The sequence below is a fragment of the Salvelinus namaycush genome, chromosome 36 (assembly GCF_016432855.1).
Source record: "Salvelinus namaycush isolate Seneca chromosome 36, SaNama_1.0, whole genome shotgun sequence".
Classification (NCBI taxonomy): Eukaryota; Metazoa; Chordata; class Actinopteri; order Salmoniformes; family Salmonidae; genus Salvelinus; species Salvelinus namaycush.
In genome coordinates this window covers 17206163-17227277 of record NC_052342.1, presented here as the reverse complement: position 1 = coordinate 17227277, position 21115 = coordinate 17206163, and the positions used below count along the sequence as shown (strand labels likewise).

The 21115-nt window shown below is 47.8% G+C and overlaps 1 protein-coding gene across 1 annotated transcript in view; it reads left to right on the top strand.

Annotated features, from left to right (window-relative positions):
- LOC120030639 (transmembrane protein 88-like) overlaps positions 1-363 on the top strand; it is a 6872-nt gene extending 6509 nt beyond the window's left edge. The window contains exon 3 of the mRNA XM_038976078.1: positions 64-363. Within this exon, the coding sequence (XP_038832006.1) occupies positions 64-351 (288 nt within the window). The 3' untranslated portion in view covers positions 352-363. The remainder of the gene's footprint in view (positions 1-63) is intronic.
- The last annotated feature ends 20752 nt before the right edge of the window (positions 364-21115 follow it).

Sequence of the window (21115 nt, the reverse complement as noted above, 5' to 3'; positions counted from 1 at the left end):
GTCACTCTCCTCTCCTGCCCCCTCTCCTCTCCTCTCCTGCCCCCTCTCCTCTCCTCTCCCCAGGTGCGCCCTCAGGGGACGACCCACTACTGTTCGGACCTGCTGAGCGATGGGGGCTGTGTGGCCCTCCTGGTGGTCGGGTTCCTCCTGGTTACCCCCCTCCTGGTACTGGCTCTGGCTGCCTACTGCCGTCTGGCGCGTCACCTCCAGCTGGGGCTCTGCTTCATACCTTACTCCAGGGCCGTCTACAAGAACCTGCCCGCTACAAAACACCGTGGCCTGGGAGGGGGTTGCTGTGGAGGCAGCAGGTCTGGAGGGGAGGGAGGCGGGAAGGGAAAGGTCTGGGTGTGAAGGGGGAGAAAGGGGAGGGATTGAGGTTGGAGGAGGGTGCAAGGAGGAGAGAGGGAGGATGGAGGGAAAGAGAGAGGAAGAGGCAGAAAGAGAGAAAGACAAGGGGGTAAGAAAGAGAGAGAGGGAGAAAGGAGGGAGAGAGAGTGGGGGGGAGGAAGGGCGAGCCAAGATTAGAGGAGATGGGATGAGAGGAGGGAGATGGGATAAGAGGAAGGAAATGAAAGGAGGGTAGAATGACGTTAGAGAAGGGAGGAGGAGAAAGAGGACAAAAACTACAGCAGCCAAACTAATATCTGGGAAGACTACAGTATAGGCACCATAGTTTAAAGAACAAAGTAAACCATTCCTCTGGCCTGAGTTCAGTAACCCCCCTCACACCACCACGTTATATGCTATCCCTTTAATGTAAAAGTTGCCTTTAAACCATTGACATATTGTGCAAAAATGTTATAGCAGACAAAAAAGGAGCAGGGATTTTTACACTGTTCTAGAAGTAGAGGCAATAAATCAAGAGCAAGCATCTCAATCACACCACAGACTACGTTTAGTTTATGCAGTGACACACTGGGCATTAATGAAGAATATATCACTGCCATGTGTCCACATTTTATAAAACATTTGAGCATTTAGCAGGACGCTCTTTCCAGAGCAACTGGGGTTAAGTGCCTTGCTCAAAGGTACATAGACACATGTTTCACCTATTAAACACTCTGGGATTTAAACCAGCAACCTTTTACTTACCTGTCCAACGCTCTTAACCACTAGGCTACCTACACCTCTTTAAGATGTCAATAACATTGATTCAAGACAATGTCTTTAAGCATTTATACACCATGAAGGACATTTTGTGTTTAGTATAGTTTGTACATTTAATTTACTACGGTTTATGACTACTACTGTTTTTTGTACATTCCCTTTTGTCAAATATAGCCTATTTGGAATCAATTGGAGTCATTTTTCTTTTATAAAAAAAAAACAGAGTTCATTGTGGTTATGCATTCACACGCACGCACGCACACACACACACGCACACACACGCACACGCACGCAAACACGCACACACACACACACATCATTATGGGTTATACACACTCCTCTCTACAAAGTGGAGGAGAGGTTATTGCATAAGTAAATCACAAGCAGAGCCAGTGAGTACAACTGCTTGGCACGAGGACTTCATAAACACGTCACATAAACTCGCTCCAGCTGGATATTATCACAAGTTTAAATGTGACTAATGTGTATTAGTGTCTGGATCCACCAACATAATATAACTGGGGGAGTAATGACGACGAGGCGAGAGGATACTTGAATGTTATGATATAGTGCCCTCTTGTGCTTTTTCAGTGCATGACACGATGAGTGCAGAAGTGTTCCAGCAATCCTCTTCTGTTTTTGCTTCTATTTTATTTATTTATGTTTGTTTTACGGCCCCTGGTATTCCCAAGCAGTCTCCTGTCCCAGTACTAACCCAGTACTATGGCCACAAGCATATTTTTTTTACCCAGTTTTCTCCCCGAATTGTGACCTACTGTAACGGCTTTCGTTGGTGGAAGGAGAGGAGGACCAAAATGCAGCGTGGTACGTATCCATAATAAATGTTTAATCGAGAATACAAAAAAAGAACAAGAGAATCAAATGAAAACCGATACAGTCCCGAATGGTGCAAACACTGAAACGGAAACAATCACCCACAAAACACAATGAAAAACAGGCTACCTAAATATGGCTCCCAATCAGAGACAACGACTGTCACCTAACTCTGATTGAGAACCATACTAGGCCAAACACATAGAAATATAAATACAGAACAAAACATAGAAAAACAACATAGAATGCCCACCCCAACTCACGCCCTGACCAAACTAAAATAGAGACATAAAAAAGGAACTAAGGTCAGAACGTGACAGTACCCCCCCCCCCACAAAGGTGCGGACTCCGGCCACAAAACCTGGACCTATAGGGGAGGGTCTGGGTGGGAATTTACCGCGGTGGCGGCTCTGGAGCGGGACGTGGACCCCACTCCACCATAGTCTCGGCCCACTTATGTGGCACCTCAGGAGTGGCGACCCTCGCCACCGACCCCGGATTTGAGACCCTAGTAGAGGGCAGCACTGGACTGAGGGGCGCCTCTGGACTGAGGGGCGCTTCTGGCAGCTCCGGACTGGCGGGCGGCTTTGGCAGCTTCGGACTGGAGGGCGGCTTTGGCAGCTCCGGACTGGCGGGCGGCTCTGGCAGCTCCGGACTGGCGGGCGGCTCTGGCAGCTCCGGACTGGCGGGCGGCTCTGGCAGCTCCGGACTGGCGGGCGGCTCTGGCAGCTCCGGACTGGAGGGCAAACCTGGAGGGAGAAGACAGAGAGACAGCCTGGTGCGTGGCGCTGCCACAGGACCCACCAGGCTGGGGAGACCTACAGGAGACCTGGTGCGTGGAGGAGACACCGGAAGGACCGGGCTGTGGAGGAGCACTGGAGCTCTGGTGCGCAGCCTTGGCACCACTCCTCCAGGCTGGATGACCACTTTAGCCCGGACCCTCCAGAGTGCAGGCACAGGTTGAACCGGGCTATGAGTGAGCACTGGAGATCTGGTGCATACCACTCGCACCTCTCCCTTAGGCTCAATGCCCACATTCGCCCGGCACGAGCGGAGCGTAGGCATAGGACGCACTGCACCCTCCCAGCGCCCCGGAGACATAGCACGCAGAGCCGGCGCAGGATACCCTGGGCCGAAACGGCGTACCGGAGACCAAACACGCTGGGCTGGCACAATACGCCCTGGCTGGATGCCCACTCTCACATGGCACTTGCGGGGGGCTGGCCTATAGCGCTCCGGGCTATGAACGCGTACTGGCGACACTGTGCGCTTCACCGCATAACACAGTGCCTGATCAGTAACGCGCTGCTTACGATAAGCACGGGGAGTTGGCTCAGGTCTATTGCCTGACTCCACCATTCTCCCCGTGTGCCCCCCCCAAACAAATGTTTGGGCTGCCTCTCGTACCTGTTGCTCTGCTGTGTTCTTTTCGCCAACTCCATTCTCCTGTATCCCTCCTCGCACTGTTCCAGAGAATCCCAGGCGGGCTCCGGCACTCTCCCTGGGTCGACCGACCACCTCTCTATCTCCTCCCAAGTTGTCTCATAGTCCAGTTTGCACTGCTCCAATTTACCACGCTGCTTGGTCCGGTGTTGGTGGGTGATTCTGTAACGGCTTTCGTTGGTGGAAGGAGAGGAGGACCAAAATGCAGCGTGGTACGTATCCATAATAAATGTTTAATCGAGAATGAATACAAAAAAAGAACAAGAGAATCAAATGAAAACCGATACAGTCCCGAATGGTGCAAACACTGAAACGGAAACAAGAAACAATCACCCACAAAACACAATGAAAAACAGGCTACCTAAATATGGCTCCCAATCAGAGACAACGACTGACACCTGCCTCTGATTGAGAACCATACTAGGCCAAACACATAGAAATATAAATACAGAACAAAACATAGAAAAACAACATAGAATGCCCACCCCAAATCACGCCCTGACCAAACTAAAATAAAGACATAAAAAAGGAACTAAGGTCAGAACGTGACACCTGCCTGGCTGCCTACTTCTTATCACACTGCTCGCTTAACCCAGGTGTCAGCCGGAGTGACGGAGGAAACACTGTTCGACTGACGACCGGAGTCAGCTTGCAGGCACCCGGCCCTGTCACAAGGAGTCGCTAGAACAGTGGTTCCCAACCTTTTTCGTTACTGTACCACCAACTGAATTTTGCTCTACCTGGAGTACCCCTGAAGTACCCCCTCATGTGCATTTTACCAGTAGGACTATGGCCTCATGAATCTTCTCAAGTACCCCCCTTGTGGATAGGCCAAGTACCCCCAGGAGTCCTAGTACCCCTGGTTGGGAACCACTACACTAGAGCACAATGAGCCAAGGAAAACCCCACTGGCCAAACCCTCCCCTACCCCGGACTGCGCTGGGCCATGTGTGCGCCTTCCCATGGGGCTCTCAGTCATGGCCGGTTGTGACAAAGTCTGAGAATCGAACCAAAGGTTGTAGTGCTTTTGACCGCTGGGCCACCCAAGACCATCAGCAATTCTCTTCTGGTTTGAAATAAGCACTGGAGTCAGTTTTCTGACATATGTAATTGTTAAATAGCAATCTAACAAATTACAGTAAGACAAGAACTTAACCACAGACACAATCTTATTGGGGTGCCAGATTCAAAAACTGTTACCACTATTCAATAGCATACAAATATACAACAAACGAGACAATGATTTCACAATATTGTCCACAATCTAGAAATAATATCAATAACAGACTTATACCAGAGTTGTCTGACAGGTCGGCTTCAAAATGACTGTTTTCATTGAAGAAGAAATCAGCGTTTTGACTAGATGGGATACAGCTTTGTCAGATTTGGCTTTTCGTGGCAGGTTAGAGAATTTACGCAGCAGGTTAGGAGAATTAGGTTAGGGTTAGGAAAAGGGTTATGCAGGGCATACACTACACAAGTTCTACAATCTTAACAACTTGGACTTGTCCCAAATCTGTCATTCTGTCCATCCTCAAGCCCAGGACATGGGTGCTCACTGTCACGACTTCAACCGAGGCAGGCTCTCCTTCCCGTTCGGGTGGCGCTCGGCGCTCGTCGTCACCGGCCTACTAGCTGCCACTGACTCTTTTTCCTCCCCCTCCTTATGTGTTTATTTGTATCACCTGGTTTGAGGGAATTGGTAATTAGTGTGGCTTTATTAGTCAGCCAGCCTGTCTGCTTCTTTGTGCGGGATTGTTCGTCTGTTGCTTTGGATTTCGGGAGTGGTTAGTGTATTATGTACTGGGTTTGTCTCCCGTGTTTGTAGACAGGTGTTTATGACACCCAGTAAGTCCGTGTTGGACATTTTGGTTTGCCGGTTGGGAATTAAAAATCACCGTATTGAAGCTCTGCTGTTCCTGCGTCTGATTTCACACCCCCCGACACCTAGGTCGTTACAGAATCCCGCACCCAACAAATGGAGTCAGCAGGAGCAGCAGCTAACCCTCTCCCATCGATGGAGGAACGGGTTCTCCACCACACCACCGTCCTCCATCGGATCGGATCAGCCATGGACCAAATGATGGAGAGAATGGAGCGATGGGAGAGGAGTGGGCTCCTCTCTCCACCTTCGGCTCCCCCCCCCCAGGACTCTCCATCCCCCGGCTCCAGCGCGCTCCGTCTTACGCTCCCGAGGGATTATGATGGAACAGCGGCAGGTTGTCAGGGGTTTTTACTCCAACTGGAGCTATACCTGGCCACTGTTCGCCCCACTCCCTCGGGAGCGGAGAGGGTGAGTGTCCTCGTCTCCTGCCTAACGGGTCGTGCTCTGGAGTGGGCCAACGCAGTCTGGAATGGCCCGGACTCCGCGAAGGAGCACTACCCGGAGTTTACCCGTCGTTTTCGTGCCGTGTTTGACCACCCCACAGACGGCCGAGCGGCGGGTGAGAGACTATTTCATCTCAGGCAGGAGAAGAGGAGCGCACAGGATTTCGCGCTGGAGTTCCGGACCTTGGCCGCGGGATCAGGGTGGAACGACAGGGCCCTTATTGACCACTACCGGTGTAGTCTCCGGGAGGACGTCCGCAGGGAGCTAGCGTGTCGGGACATCGCGCTTTCTCTAGATGAGCTTATTGACATGTCCATCCGACTGGATAATCTGCTGGCTGCCCGCGGGCGTTCGGAGAGGGTCCTGTGCGTTCCACCACCCAGCGCCCCGGCTCCCATCCCGATGGAGTTGGGAGGGGCCGCGCCTAGGGGTACCGGAGGAGGAGGCCCCCCCTGCACCAGCTGTGGTCGGAGAGGACACACGGTCGATCGGTGCTGGGGGGGTCTGTCTGGGAGTCGAGATGTCAGGCGGAACGCTTCTCGATCACCCCAGGTGAGTCAGCACCAAACTCACTCAGAACCCCCTGTTGGTCACATGTTTGTCTCAATTTTTTTCCTTTATTTTTTCCCCTCTTCCCAGCATAGGGCACTAGTCGATTCAGGTGCAGCTGGGAACTTTATGGATCGCGGACTCGCCCTTAAGTTGGGCGTTCCGCTTGTGCCGATAGATTCTCCCTTTCCCGTTCACTCCCTAGATAGCCGGCCATTAGGGTCAGGGGTGGTCAGGGAGGCCACAGTTCCCCTGGACATGGTGACGCAGGGGAATCATAGGGAACGTATCAGTCTATACATTATTGATTCGCCTGCGTTTCCAGTGGTGCTGGGTATTCCCTGGTTGGCCCGGCACAATCCCAATATTTCGTGGAGACAGGGGGTTCTCCAGGGGTGGTCAGAGGAGTGTTCTGGAAGGTGTCTGGGAGTTTCCATTGGTGCCACGTCGGTGGAGAGTCCAGACCAGGGTTCCACGGTGCGCATTCCCCCCGAGTATGCCGATTTGGCAATCGCTTTCTGTAAAAAGAAAGCGACGAAATTACCACCACATCGACCGGGTAGGGATTGTGCGATAGATCTCCAGGTTAACGCTGCGCTTCCTAAGAGTCACGTGTACCCTTTGTCCCAAGAGGAGACGTTGGCTATGGAGACATATGTCACGGAATCTCTGGGACAGGGGTACATTCGGCCCTCCATCTCACCCGTCTCCTCGAGTTTCTTTTTTGTGAAGAAAAAGGAGGGAGGTTTGCGTCCGTGTATTGATTATAGAGGTCTAAATGCCATCACGGTGGGGTTTAGTTACCCACTACCTCTCATCGCTTCGGCGGTGGAATCATTTCACGGAGCGCAGTTCTTTACAAAACTGGACCTCAGGAGCGCGTACAGTCTGGTGCGTATTCGGAAAGGAGACGAGTGGAAAACCGCATTTAGTACCACATCGGGCCACTATGAGTACTGCGTCATGCCGTATGGGTTAAAGAATGCTCCAGCCGTGTTCCAATCCTTTGTAGACGATATTCTCAGGGACCTGCACGGGCAGGGGGTAGTTGTGTATATCGATGACATTCTGATCTACTCAACTACTCACGCCGCGCATGTATCTCTGGTACGCAAAGTGCTTGGCAGACTGCTGGAGCATGACTTATACGTCAAGGCTGAGAAGTGTGTGTTTTCCAAACAAGCCGTCTCCTTCCTGGGTTATCGCATTTCCACCTCAGGGGTGGTGGTGGAGAGTGACCGCATAAAGGCCGTGCGTAATTGGCCGACTCCGACCACGGTAAAAGAGGTGCAGCGGTTTTTGGGTTTTGCCAACTACTACCGGAGATTTATCCGGGGTTTTGGCCAGGTAGCGGCTCCCATTACCTCACTGCTGAGGGGGGGTCCGGTGCGGTTGCGGTGGTCAGCGGCGGCGGACGGAGCTTTCAACAGGTTGAAGGCTCTGTTCACGGATGCTCCCGTGTTGGCGCATCCGGATCCCTCTTTAGCATTCATAGTGGAGGTGGACGCGTCCGAGGCTGGGGTGGGTGCCGTGCTATCACAGCGCTCGGGTACGCCACCAAAACTCCGCCCCTGCGCTTTCTTCTCTAGTAAGCTCAGTGCATCGGAGAGTAACTATGATGTGGGGGATCGGGAGTTGTTAGCGGTGGTCAGGGCTCTGAAGGTGTGGAGACACTGGTTTGAGGGGGCTAAGCACCCTTTTCTCATCTGGACCGACCACCAGAATCTGGAGTATATTCGGGCAGCTCGGAGACTGAACCCACGTCAGGCAAGGTGGGCCATGTTTTTTACCCGGTTTCGGTTCACGTTGTCCTATAGACCCGGCTCCCAAAACGTAAAGGCAGACGCACTGTCCCGCCTTTACGACACGGAGGATAGGACCACTGAACCCACTCCCATCATCCCCGCCTCGAGGCTGATCGCGCCAGTGGTATGGGAGGTGGACTCGGACATCGAGCGGGCGCTACGGGCGGAACCCGCGCCTCCTCAGTGTCCGGCGGGCCGTAAGTACGTACCGCTTGGTGTTCGGGACCGACTGATTCGGTGGGCTCATGTCCTACCCTCCTCGGGTCACCCTGGGGTGACGAGGACAGTGGGGAGCCTTCGGGGGAGGTATTGGTGGCCTACCTTAGCTCGAGACGTTAGGGTTTATGTCTCCTCCTGTTCGGTATGCGCTCAGAGTAAGGCTCCTAGGCACCTTCCTCGAGGGAAGTTGCAACCCCTCCCCGTTCCACAACGGCCATGGTCTCATCTGTCTGTAGACTTCCTGACCGATCTTCCCCCCTCTCAGGGAAACACTACGGTTCTGGTAATTGTGGATCGGTTTTCTAAGTCCTGCCGTCTCCTCCCGTTGCCCGGTATCCCTACTGCCCTACAGACTGCGGAGGCCTTATTCACCCACGTCTTCCGGCACTACGGGGTGCCGGAGGACATCGTTTCTGATCGGGGCCCCCAGTTCACGTCCCGAGTGTGGAGGGCGTTCATGGAACGTCTGGGGGTCACGGTCAGCCTGACTTCCGGTTATCACCCCGAGAGTAATGGGCAGGTGGAGAGAGTGAACCAGGAGGTGGGTAGGTTTCTGCGGTCGTATTGCCAGGACCGGCCAGGGGAGTGGGCGAGATACATTCCCTGGGCTGAGATGGCCCAGAACTCACTACGCCACTCCTCTACTAATGTGTCCCCCTTTCAGTGTGTGTTGGGGTACCAGCCGGTCCTGGCACCATGGCATCCGAGCCAGACCGAGGCTCCTGCGGTGGAGGAGTGGGTACAGCGCTCCAAGGAGACCTGGAGGGCCGTCCAGGAGTCCCTTCAACAAGCTACTAGAAGGCAGAAGAGGAGCGCTGACCGCCACCGCAGTGAGGCCCCCGTGTTTGTACCGGGGGAAAGGGTCTGGCTCTCGACCCGAAACCTACCCCTCCGCTTGCCCTGCCGGAAGCTGGGGCCGCAGTGTGTAGGGCCCTTCAAAGTCCTGAGGAGAATAAACGAGGTGTGTTATCGATTAAAACTCCCTTCCTATTATCGTATTAACCCCTCGTTTCATGTGTCTCTCCTCAGGCCGGTGGTAGCTGGTCCCCTGCAGGACGGTGAGGTACCGGAGGTCCCTCCTCCCCCTCTGGACATCGAGGGGTCCCCGGCGTACACGATACGGGCCATTCTGGACTCGAGACGCCGGGTGAGGGGCCTGCAGTACCTCGTGGACTGGGAGGGGTACGGTCCGGAGGAGAGGTGCTGGGTACCGGTGGAGGACATTTTGGATCCATCTATGTTAAGGGATTTCCATCGCCTCCATCCGGATCGCCCTGCGCCTCGTCCTCCGGGTCGACCTCGAGGCCGGTGTCGGCGCGCTGCGGGAGCCGCGCGTCAGAGGGGGGGTACTGTCACGACTTCAACCGAGGCAGGCTCTCCTTCCCGTTCGGGTGGCGCTCGGCGCTCGTCGTCACCGGCCTACTAGCTGCCACTGACTCTTTTTCCTCCCCCTCCTTATGTGTTTATTTGTATCACCTGGTTTGAGGGAATTGGTAATTAGTGTGGCTTTATTAGTCAGCCAGCCTGTCTGCTTCTTTGTGCGGGATTGTTCGTCTGTTGCTTTGGATTTCGGGAGTGGTTAGTGTATTATGTACTGGGTTTGTCTCCCGTGTTTGTAGACAGGTGTTTATGACACCCAGTAAGTCCGTGTTGGACATTTTGGTTTGCCGGTTGGGAATTAAAAATCACCGTATTGAAGCTCTGCTGTTCCTGCGTCTGATTTCACACCCCCCGACACCTAGGTCGTTACACTCACCAGTGGCGGTCAGTGCCGTTTAAGATGAGGGAGGATGTTCTTTTTTTTTTTCATGACCTTATCTCTATTACAGCATATTAGATGACTGTCATTCATATTCCATTCACCCAGTTCAATGTAACATCTGTATGTTTAGGCTACTACATGATACTCATATTTTCTCTATACCCATCATGAGGTTGCTACAACCTAGCCTATGAATGGCTGCGCTTGGGTAAAGCGCACTGGGTAAACCTGCCAGGTAAGTATTCTGAACAAAAATATAAACGCAACATGCAACAAACAATTTCAAAGATTTGACTGAGTTACAGTTCATATAAGGAAATCAGTCAATTGAGGCCCTAATCTATGGATTTTATATGACTGGGTTTCAAGATATGCATCTGTTGGTCATAGATACCTTTAAAAAAGGTAGGGGTGGATCAGAAAACCAGTCAGTATCTGGTGTGACCACACGTCTCCTTCGTTGTTGTACACGTCAATCCAGAGCATCCCAAACGTGCTCAATTGGTGACATGTCTGGTGAGTATGCGGGCCATGGAAGAACTGGGGTATTTTCTGCTTCCAGGAATTGTGCACAGACCCTTGCGATGTGGGGCCGTACATTATCATGCTGAAACATGAGGTGATGGCGAGGGATGAATGGCACGACAATGGGCCTCAGTATCTCATCACGAGATATATCTATATCTCATATCTTTGTGCATTCAAATTGCCATCGATAGAATGCAATTGTATTCATTGTCGGTAGCTTATGCCTGCCCATACCATAACCCCACCATGGGGCACTCTGTTCACAATGTTGACATCTGCCAACCGCCTGCCCACACACCATACACGTGGTCTCCATTTCCATGAAACATGGAACCAACACTTTACATGTTGTGTTTATATTTTTGTTCAGTATGTTTTGGGTTCCATGTAGAACCCTTTCCAAAAAGGATTCTACATGGAACCCAAAACGGTTCTACATGGAACCCAAAATGGTTCTACCTGGAATCAAAAATGGTTGTACCTGGAACCAAAAAGGGTTCTCCAATGGGTACAGTCGAAGAACCATTTTGGAACTATTTTTTTAAGAGGGTAGTGTAAGTAGATCCAATTGAAATATCACCACCTTTAATAATATAAAATTGTAAAGCAAATCAAATCCTATTTTAACTCGCCCTTGTGCCCTGATTCAACAGAACTGATCCCAGCCATGGAAGTTGCCAGAGCGAGGGGGGACATTGCTTACATCCCCTATGACAGGCTCATTATCCACCCTCCCTCCCAGAAGCCTGGAAGGGATGAGAGAGCCAAGCCTATGGGTCCGTAGCTTCAACCCCGCAGCACACACACCAATTGATTAATGGACTGCTGAATGCATATTTGTTTTACTTGCTTTGTTTGCTCTTTTCCATATTATGTCTATCTCTGATAAGCTACCCAGGAAAGGGCTGAAAATAGCCCATATTAATGTAGCCTTAGAAATAAGGTTCATGAAATCAATAACTTGCTAACATCAGATAACATTCATATATTAGCCTTTTCTGAGACTCGCTTAGATAATTCATTTGATGATACATCAGTAGCAATACAAGGATATAACATTTAAAGAAGAGACAGAAATGCTTATGGGGGAGGTGTTGCTGTATATATTCAGAGCCATATCCCTGTAATGCTTAGAGAAGATCTTATGTCAAGTGTTATTGAAGTGTTGTGGTTGCAGGTTCACTTGAGACATTTAAAGCCTTTTCTTTTGGGGTGTTGCAATAGGCCACCAAGTGCCAACAGTCAGTATCTAAATAATATGTGTAAAATGCTTGATAGTGTATGTGATGTAAACACAGAGGTCTACTTTCTTGGGGACTTGAATATTGACTGGTTTTCATCAAGCTGTCTGCTCAAGAGGATGCTTCTCACTGTAACTATTGCCTGTAATCTGGTTCAGGTTATTAATCAACCTACCAGGGTGTTTACAAACACTACAGGAACAAGATCATCCACATGTAGCAATATATTTTTACTAATGCTGTAGAACTTTGTTCTAAAGCTGTATACGTACCCATTGGATGCAGTGATCACAATATAGTGGCTATATCCAGGAAAGCCAAAGTTCCAACAGCTGGGCCTAAAATAATGTATAAGAGATCATACAAAACATTTTGCTGTGACTCGTATGTGGATGATGTTAAAAATATGTGTTGGTCTGATGTGATTAATGAGGAGCATCCAGACGCTGCACTTGATGAATTTATGAAATTGCTTCTTCCAGTTATTGATAAATATGCACCTGTTAAGAAACTGACTGATAGAACTGTTACAGCGCCATGGATTGATGAGGAATTGAAAAACTGTATGGTTGAAAGAGATGGGGCAAAAGGAGTGGCTAATAAGTCTGGCTACACATCTGACTGGCTGACATACTGCAAATTGAGAAATGATGTGACTAAACTCAACAAATAGAAGAAGAAACTGTATTATGAAGCCAAGATTAATGATATAAGGAATGATGGAAAAAAAACTTTGGAGTACTTTAAATGAAATTATGGGCAGAAAGACAAACTGAACATCTTTCATTGAATCAGATGGCTTATTCATCACAAAACCATTTGATGTTGCCAATTATTTTAATGATTACTTCATTGGCAAAGTGGGCAAACTTAGGCAGGAAATGCCAACAACGAACAGCGAGCCATCGTATTCATGCATTAAAAAAAAAAAAATTAAAAAAGCATTGCAAGTTTGAATTTTGTAAAGTTAGTGTGGGAGAGGTGGGAAAATGATTGTTAGCGATCAATAATGACAAACCTCCTGTCATTGACAACTTAGATGGAAAGCTACTGAGGATGGTAGCTGACTCAATAGCCACTCATGTCTGTCATATCTTTAACCTGAGCCTAGAGGAAAGTCTTTGTCCTCAGTCCTGGAGGGAAGCCAAAGTAATTCCGCTACCCAAGAGTGGTAAAGCGGCCTTTACTGGTTCTAACAGCAGACCTATAAGCTTGCTGCAAGCTTTCAGCAAACTGTTGGAAAAAATTGTCTTTGACCAAATATAATGCTATTGCTCTGTAACCAAATTAACAACAGACTTTCAGCATGCTTATAGAGAAGGAGGGCACTCAACATTCTCGGCACTGACACAAATGACTGATGATTGGTTGAAATAAATTGATAAGAAGATTGTGGGAGCTGTACTGTTCGATTTCAGTACAGCCTTTGACATTACTGACCATAACCTGTTGTTGAAGAAACGTACACTACCGTTCAAAAGTTTGGGGTCACTTAGAAATGTACTTGTTGTTGAAAGAAAAGCACATTTTTTATAATGAGTTCTAATATTCAAATATTTTACCTGTAATGGATCATATGGTAGCAATTTGACAGGAGTTTGAGAGGAACATGACAATGACCAAATCAGGACAAAAGGATAGGCCTTCATGATACTTTTTAGGCCAAACCGTTCAGATCGTTTTTTGGGATGTCTCATGGTCTGACAAACACCGCTCTAGCTCTGCCACCTTTCACCCCAGATGCGGAAGGGCGATATCAGCATATGTGGTGGATTGAGACGCAGCCCATACAAAAAAATATATATCTTTAGCTTAAACACGGATTTTAATGGGAATTTCTTTATTATGTTAATTAGATAAATTGTAGGCTTAGGGGTTAAAAGGATAATAAACATTTTTATAAAAACATACACATAGCCTATACAAAGGGAACTCATAATAAACCTCAGTGTATATCAAATATTTACAAAATACAATTGAAAATACAATTATACATATATATAAAAATACATTTACAATGAAAGGCATATCCCTTTCCATATACATTTTACACATATGATGCCCCACTTATCTAATTCGAATTGCATTTTTTTCCTTCCATTTCTTGTTTCATAAATTGAACCAATCTCGTCGGTGACCACTTGATGGTGTCATTGACCGCGCTACATATGGCCTCTCAAAGTTTTGCCTTGATAAGGGATACTAGTTACTAATTGTAATAGTTTTCCAAATGTTTTAGTTCTAATTTGGCTACCTCTTCATAATCTTTTTTTTATTTATATATCACAAATCTCTTTTTATTTTCTTGTTAACTAATGGGCTAAAGAAAATTCCCATAAAACATAGGGCATTGTTTCAATTGCAAAACCATTGTCCCTGGGACAAAATGTATTCAGGGCCAAATTATGATTTTATAATGTTGAACGAACTCAAAGACGTCTGTGTAAAACAAGCGAATTAAAATAGTTCAGTCTGTTGTCTAAACATTTTAATTGTATCAGTAGCAATTTAACATACAGCATTCTGTGGTTGATGACATGTTCTTTTACTATGCAGACAAGCGTTTTCTCTGCCCATTCAACTTTTTTCTTAAAATGTAAAGGGATAATTTCAGTTTTTGGCATACTACTATCCCACTCCACCATGACCCTTAACCGTAAACACATAGGCAAGGTGAAGTAATGAAGGCAGAATGTCCGCTAAGATAGTCGCCTCACTTTATTTCCACAGTCCCAATCTTTTTTTATCATAAAAAAAAAAAAAAACGAAATTGTTCAGAACTCTACATAAAACGAATGGTTTACCTTGTCAAAAGCCTTTTCATGGTCCACATTTACAGTAATAGCTGGCAGGTGCATCTCGGATGTGTGTTCCTAAATTCAATCTGGAGTGCCAGAGTGCGCTCTGGACGTTCGTAAATTCAGAACATTGTCAGATTGTCTGTTCATATATTCAGACAGTTTCGCTCTCGGAGGTTCCGAGCCACACTGGACGCTCTGGCCGAGGAGTAGGGTTGACCCAACGTTCTGACCGCACAACGGCAAACACCCAAGCTAACTGGCTAAATTTGGCTAGCTACTTCCAGACACAAATGAGAGAACACCTCACTCTAACCATTTTACTCGCCCTAGCAGAGCTCGTTAGGCTGTTGTCATGATATCTAGATCCTTGGTGACTGTAACTGTGCTGCTGGTGTAAGAAATTGTAATAGAGACTGGAAACTAGTAATAACAACATTTCAACATAAGCCATATTTTATACAAAATACACATACTCCTCATTTCTCTTGGACATATGCTGGACTTATTAAGACACCAACTACAGACACACACAATTCCCCTCCCCCATGATAACCACAGACACACACAACACAAGGTTGGAGCTCAAGACAAAGAACTACCTCAGGAACCAATGGAACGTTGACACCAGGCCTGTTCAGGACTACCCAAGACCCAGATCGACCAATCGGAAGGCCAGACTTCCAGATCAACCTACTTTGCTTGTTGTCTATATAAAACTGTACAACTGCTTAAACTACGCTCTCTTCCGACGATTCTATACGAATCAGACAGAAGGAGCCGTGCGGCACGATTTGCCAGATATCCTCACACTGAATAAAACTGTCTTACTAAATACTGTTCCACCCTGTCCAGCCTATTGACTTGGTCTCATTTCTCTAGTAACGAATCATCAACAAAACTTGGTAAGCAGAGGATGGATTAGACACCTTTGAATTCGGTCCATAGAAAGTTGATGAGAGAAAAGACAAGTTTAAAACAGATTCCAGAAGGACGGGTGACCTGGCCATAGGAGATATCGGAGATTCAACTCACCCAGGAAACTGATCTAAGAGCTCGAAAACTATAAGGTGAGCAGAGCCGGTTTAATCAAAATCTGTATATTGTATTATAGCCAATATCTAAATTGAGATCAGAAGTACTGGCGTGTGTATGATTTTCTGTTTAAATTTGTAATAATAAAAAATAAAAAAATATACGTTAAAACAAAGGCATGGTGTGAGGATATCTGCGTTAAAAATCCCATTCCAAGTAGTCTGATAACAGTGAGGAATTAAATGGATTTTGTTTGAATGTATTCCAAGTAGTCTGATAACAGTGAGGAATTAAATGAATTTTGTCTGAATGTATTCCAAGTAGTCTGATAACAGTGAGGAATTAAATGGATTTTGTTTGAATGTATTCCAAGTAGTCTGATACCAGTGAGGAATTAAATGAATTTTGTCTGAAATGTATTCCAAGTAGTCTGATATACCAGTGAGGAATTGATGAAATTATGTGAAATGATTTAAGGTGATATTGTGTGATCAAGTTGGTAATAGCGAACCTGAGCCTACTGGAGTTGGCATTCCAGTAGACAGAAGGCTATGCGTGTTATTCTGAATGTATTCCAAATAGTCTGATGTACCAGTGAGGAATTGATGAAATAAGTTGCATGAGCAGAACCGAGACTAGTCGATAACTAATTTTCGATTAGGAGCGTTGGTAAGAAGTTATTGCTTGAACTAGGTGTATAGGAATTAAACCCAAACTCGCCAAATCAATGTGAGTGATTGAACGTTCCACGAGGCCGATTGCTACTAATTACTGATATCCTAAATTGAGGCTGTGTTGGAAGTGACCGCCGAGAAAATAAGTTTAGGTCGTGGTCCAGTCGCCGCGCTGAAAGTTGACCTGATTTTTCCCTCTCGTGCTGTTGGTAAATCCTTAAGGGTTAGAATTAATTTGACAATTATTTTAGAAGCGCTTGAATTCATTAGTATATTGTTCCCAAAGGAAACTTCTGAAATATTTTGCCAAAGTATTTAATTAATTGAATAAGCGAAAAGCAATAATATTTTTTAATATAAGTACCTAAAATTGTCATTCCAATTATATCAGGAGCGCGTGAATATATTCGTATATTGTTTCAAAAAGATATAGCTGAAATATTGTTGGAAAATGAAAATAATTCATCGAATACACGGTAATAAAATTCTTTGTGCACGCGGGTCGGACACGAGATTGGTGTGTGTTAGAGAGAAAAAATACATCGCTGGTTTCGATCAGTGACGGGCTAAAGTATACAAAGATAATAATAGACCCAGACATAGCTTAACGACAAAATGACCACGACTATCGTCCCCAAACACAAATTCAACGAATATTTAGATCAGAGAATGAAAGACAGAGCAGGCGGGAGATTACATTACAAACCCGTTAAAAGAATTTGGCAAGAAGTGAGGCTAAAATGGGCGCAAGCAGGTTTCCTTAGTGGAGTCGCCCCATCAAAAGGGCAACTCCTCACTATGGAGAAAGAATTGGAGGAAGCAGTGAAGCAAGGGATAGAATGTGAAGTTGATAAGAATAAGAGTCACTTATTTAAAAAGGAAGGAACAAAGCAAAGGGAAAAGGCAGAGGCTGAGATGAAAATAGGATTGTGGGCGATTGAAGAGATCAGAAGGGCACTCCCCTACAGAAAACCTGACATGATGGGGGTGGTCACTGGAGCACCAACTGACACCAAAGAGGGCAGGCCCAACAATAATGATGCCCCACCTACCACCACAGCAACCCCATCGGCCCCCACCCATCTATACCCAGAACTGCCACAGGGAGAGAAAATAACACCACCTCCCTATTCTCAAAATCCAGTCACTCACCTCCCTCAAAACCCTTTTTTGACCCCTGCTGTGGTACAGGCACCGGTGTTTGTGGTGCATGAAGGTCACCTAAAAGGAAGCATGACTTTGGGGATCCAAGAAGGGCAACTCGTGTGTGAAGAGAGGCCTGATCATCGAGACAGGGAGGAAAGGGATAGAGCATACACACAGGGACGTGGGGGGGGTTCGAACTCCGCCTCACTACAGGGACACGGTGAGCCTCTACCAACCTACCCACAAGGACGGGGTGGTGGGTCTCAACCAGGCCCTTTGAAGAGAGAAGACAGAGAGCTGATTCAGTTTTCTTCCACTCCAAACCCAGACTGGTTCAGAAACAGAACACGGGGGGATAGTCAAATAGTCTCTGAAGGGTCATGGTCGCCACCAGGACAATGTTCCTCTGGGGCCTCATTAAGAGGGAACCACAGCAAGGACGATGAAGGTGAGAACAGAACAGGACAAGATGAAGAGGAGGAGGAGCGAGACCTCAGGGAATCAGTGACACTGGCCAAATCTATGATAGAAGGTGCTGAACGTGGAGGGAGCTCGTACCATATAGAAGGGGTAATGATGGGGAAGGTGACGGATTTGGTCGAACCTATTAGACAGTCTGTACGTCTCAGGGAACAGAACAGCAGGGGTGTCTCGTCCAGGGCAGACTGGGATCCCCAACATGGAGGACGGGGAGGGTCGGAGATGCAGATGCCGTTGAGGCCCACTCCAGACGGAGGGCATGAAGAATACCAACCCTGGAAAATAACAGACCTTACCATTTTGATGGAACAATTACCCAGCCTGCATGGGGGTGCCTCTGCATGGCTCCTTCAACTGCAAACACTGACGTCAGGCCTACGGCTCTGTCTAGGTGACATGAGGGCCCTTCTGGCTAGAGCAACAGACCATACCACCATGAGTGCTCTGATAAGAGAGGCAGATCTTGCCACAGCCCCGGCTGCACTGGCCCAGGAAGACTTCCGAGCGGAATTGTGGGCAGTGTTGAGAAGGGCATATCCCACAGAACGAAACCATGCAACCCTTTCATCATTCACCATCAATCCAGGGGAACAACCGGCAGCCTACCTTGACAGAGCAAAAACCACATGGAGAACTGTCCACGAAGAACCATATGACCACACAGCCACCACGGTCAGCATGTGGAAGGAGATGGTGGTGAGCGGAGCTCCAAACGAGGTCTGTACTAAACTCAGGGGCACTGTGGGGTTAATGGCACTTCCCCAGGCTCAGTTCAACTCCCATGTACATCACCACATCACCCAATACAACAAGGATAAGGGAGGGGCTGAAACACAAGTCCAGTCCCTACAGGTACAACTTTTGAAACTGCAACTGAAAGAGGCTCAGAAGGGGGAGAAACCCAAGAAACAGATGGTGGCTGTAGACCAACAAGAAATCTCACAAATTATTGAAAAAACTGTTTCCCAAATGATACAGCAACAACAACTACCCATCTTCACCCAGCAGGGACCACCTATACACCCACCCCAGGAGCAGCCATTCCAACTGCCGTATGCCTACCCGCTTCAGCCATACCCTTCGTCGGAACCACCACTACAACCCTACTACCCACTACCACAATCAAACCATTCACCCACATGGGGACAGCCCCAGAGGTACTCTGGATCTTATGGAAGCTGTCATAATTGTAAACAAGCTGGGCACATGGTGCGACAGTGTCCGCACCCAATAACCCCGGCCCAAAGCCAGTTTCTGGCCAATAGGGGACGAGGATACGCCCCTAGACCAAGAGGGGGAGTCAGGCCAATGATGTATCAACCACGTGCGGCCCTTCAACCCGCATACAATCACCCAAACCCAGACCCTAACCAACAGCCGCCTCCTCCTTTCCAGGGCATGTCAGACGCATATGCCCCATGGTCCTGAAGCTGCCCACCACCACAGAACGAGAATGGGGGTCAGCGTTTTCCACTCCACACCGAACCAACTGTCATGTGTGAGGTGGAGGAAGTGACCCACCAAATGGACCACCGAAGCGTCAAAGGCTCTTGCACTCCTGAAAACAGATCTCTCAGTGGCAGCAGCCTTGACATCACCTGACTACAAAAACAAAATTCCATCTGGATGTTTCTGAAAAGGAAGGATTCACATCATCCATTTTTTTCAGAAACAAGAGGGGGAGAGAAGAGTGTTGATGTATCACTCCTCCAAATTGGACCACATTGAAGTAGGACAAATCACATGCTCCAGGTATGTGGCTGCAGTGGAAAAAGTTATTGAAAAAACAGCCCACCTGGTAATGTGCCATCCATTGGAAATCCACACCCACCATGGGGTTGCAGCATATCTGATGAGCAAAGAATTCACGTTCAGCGCTGAAAGGAAAACGAAAATCCAGAATAAATGCACACAATCACACATCACATTTGTCAACACTGACAAAAACATGGCAGACGCACTCAATGCTGAAGGTCTACCCCACTCCTGTGCAGAAAGAGCTGCACAAGAACTGAAACTGAGACCTGACCTGGGGAACGAACCACTCACCAACCCTGACCTATGGTTATACACAGATGGATGCTGCTATAGAGGAGAAGAAGGGAACATAGCAGCATACACAGTGGTGCAGCAGCTTCCGAATGGATCACACGTGACTTTGGAATCTGCTACCATCCCACAACCTGCATCAGCCCAATTAGCTGAAATCATAGGTTTGACACAAGTACTGGAAAGAGCTGAAGGGAAGACTGAACATCTACACCGACTCAGCTTATGCTCATGGAGCAGTCCATACGAATGGATCACAATGGCTGAGACGCAACTTCACCACCACAGGAAACCTTCCAATCAAACACAAGACACAGATGAAAAAACTGATTAAATCGGTCTCACTACCTGAGAAGGTGGCCATCATGAAGTGTAAAGGACACCAACAACTGAAAAACAGAGTCGGCGAGGGAAATGATGCAGCTGATAAAGCAGCCAAGAAAGCTGGCGGATACACCCCGAGACAAATGGTACTACGGACCCAACCAGCTCGGACTGAGCTCACAAAGCAACACATAAAAGAACTCCAGGCCACAGCAGGACCCTATGAACACTCAGTATGGGGACAGAAAGGGGCCACCAAGGGACCTGATGAACTGTGGAGATGCCATGATGACAGACTAGTGGCCCCAGCAAACCTATGTCCAGAACTAATACGAGAAGCTCATGGGCCCACACACGAAGGCAAACTAAAGACTTTACAGAAGGTGTCCCACATCTGGTGGCACCCCCACATGAAAGACATGACAGATTTGTTTTGTGACGAGTGTAGCATTTGTGGTAGCCACAATCCAAAGAAACCATATCAAACGCCCATGGGTTCATACCCAGTCCCAAATGCTTGTTTTCAGGACATCAGCATAGATTACACAAATATGGGGCAAGACAATGTGACAAATGGAATAAGGTACCTGTTGGTTATGGTAGACAGGTTCTCTAAATGGGTTGAGGCAATACCAACAGCAAGGGAGGATGCAAAATCGGTCATTAAGTGGCTGCAAACCGAACTCATACTAAGGTATGGAGTTCCAAGGCAAATTTGATCCGACAAACGGGTCCCGTTTCAGTAACCAACACCTGAGACAGGTGGAGGAAAGATTGGATATTGTGCACAAG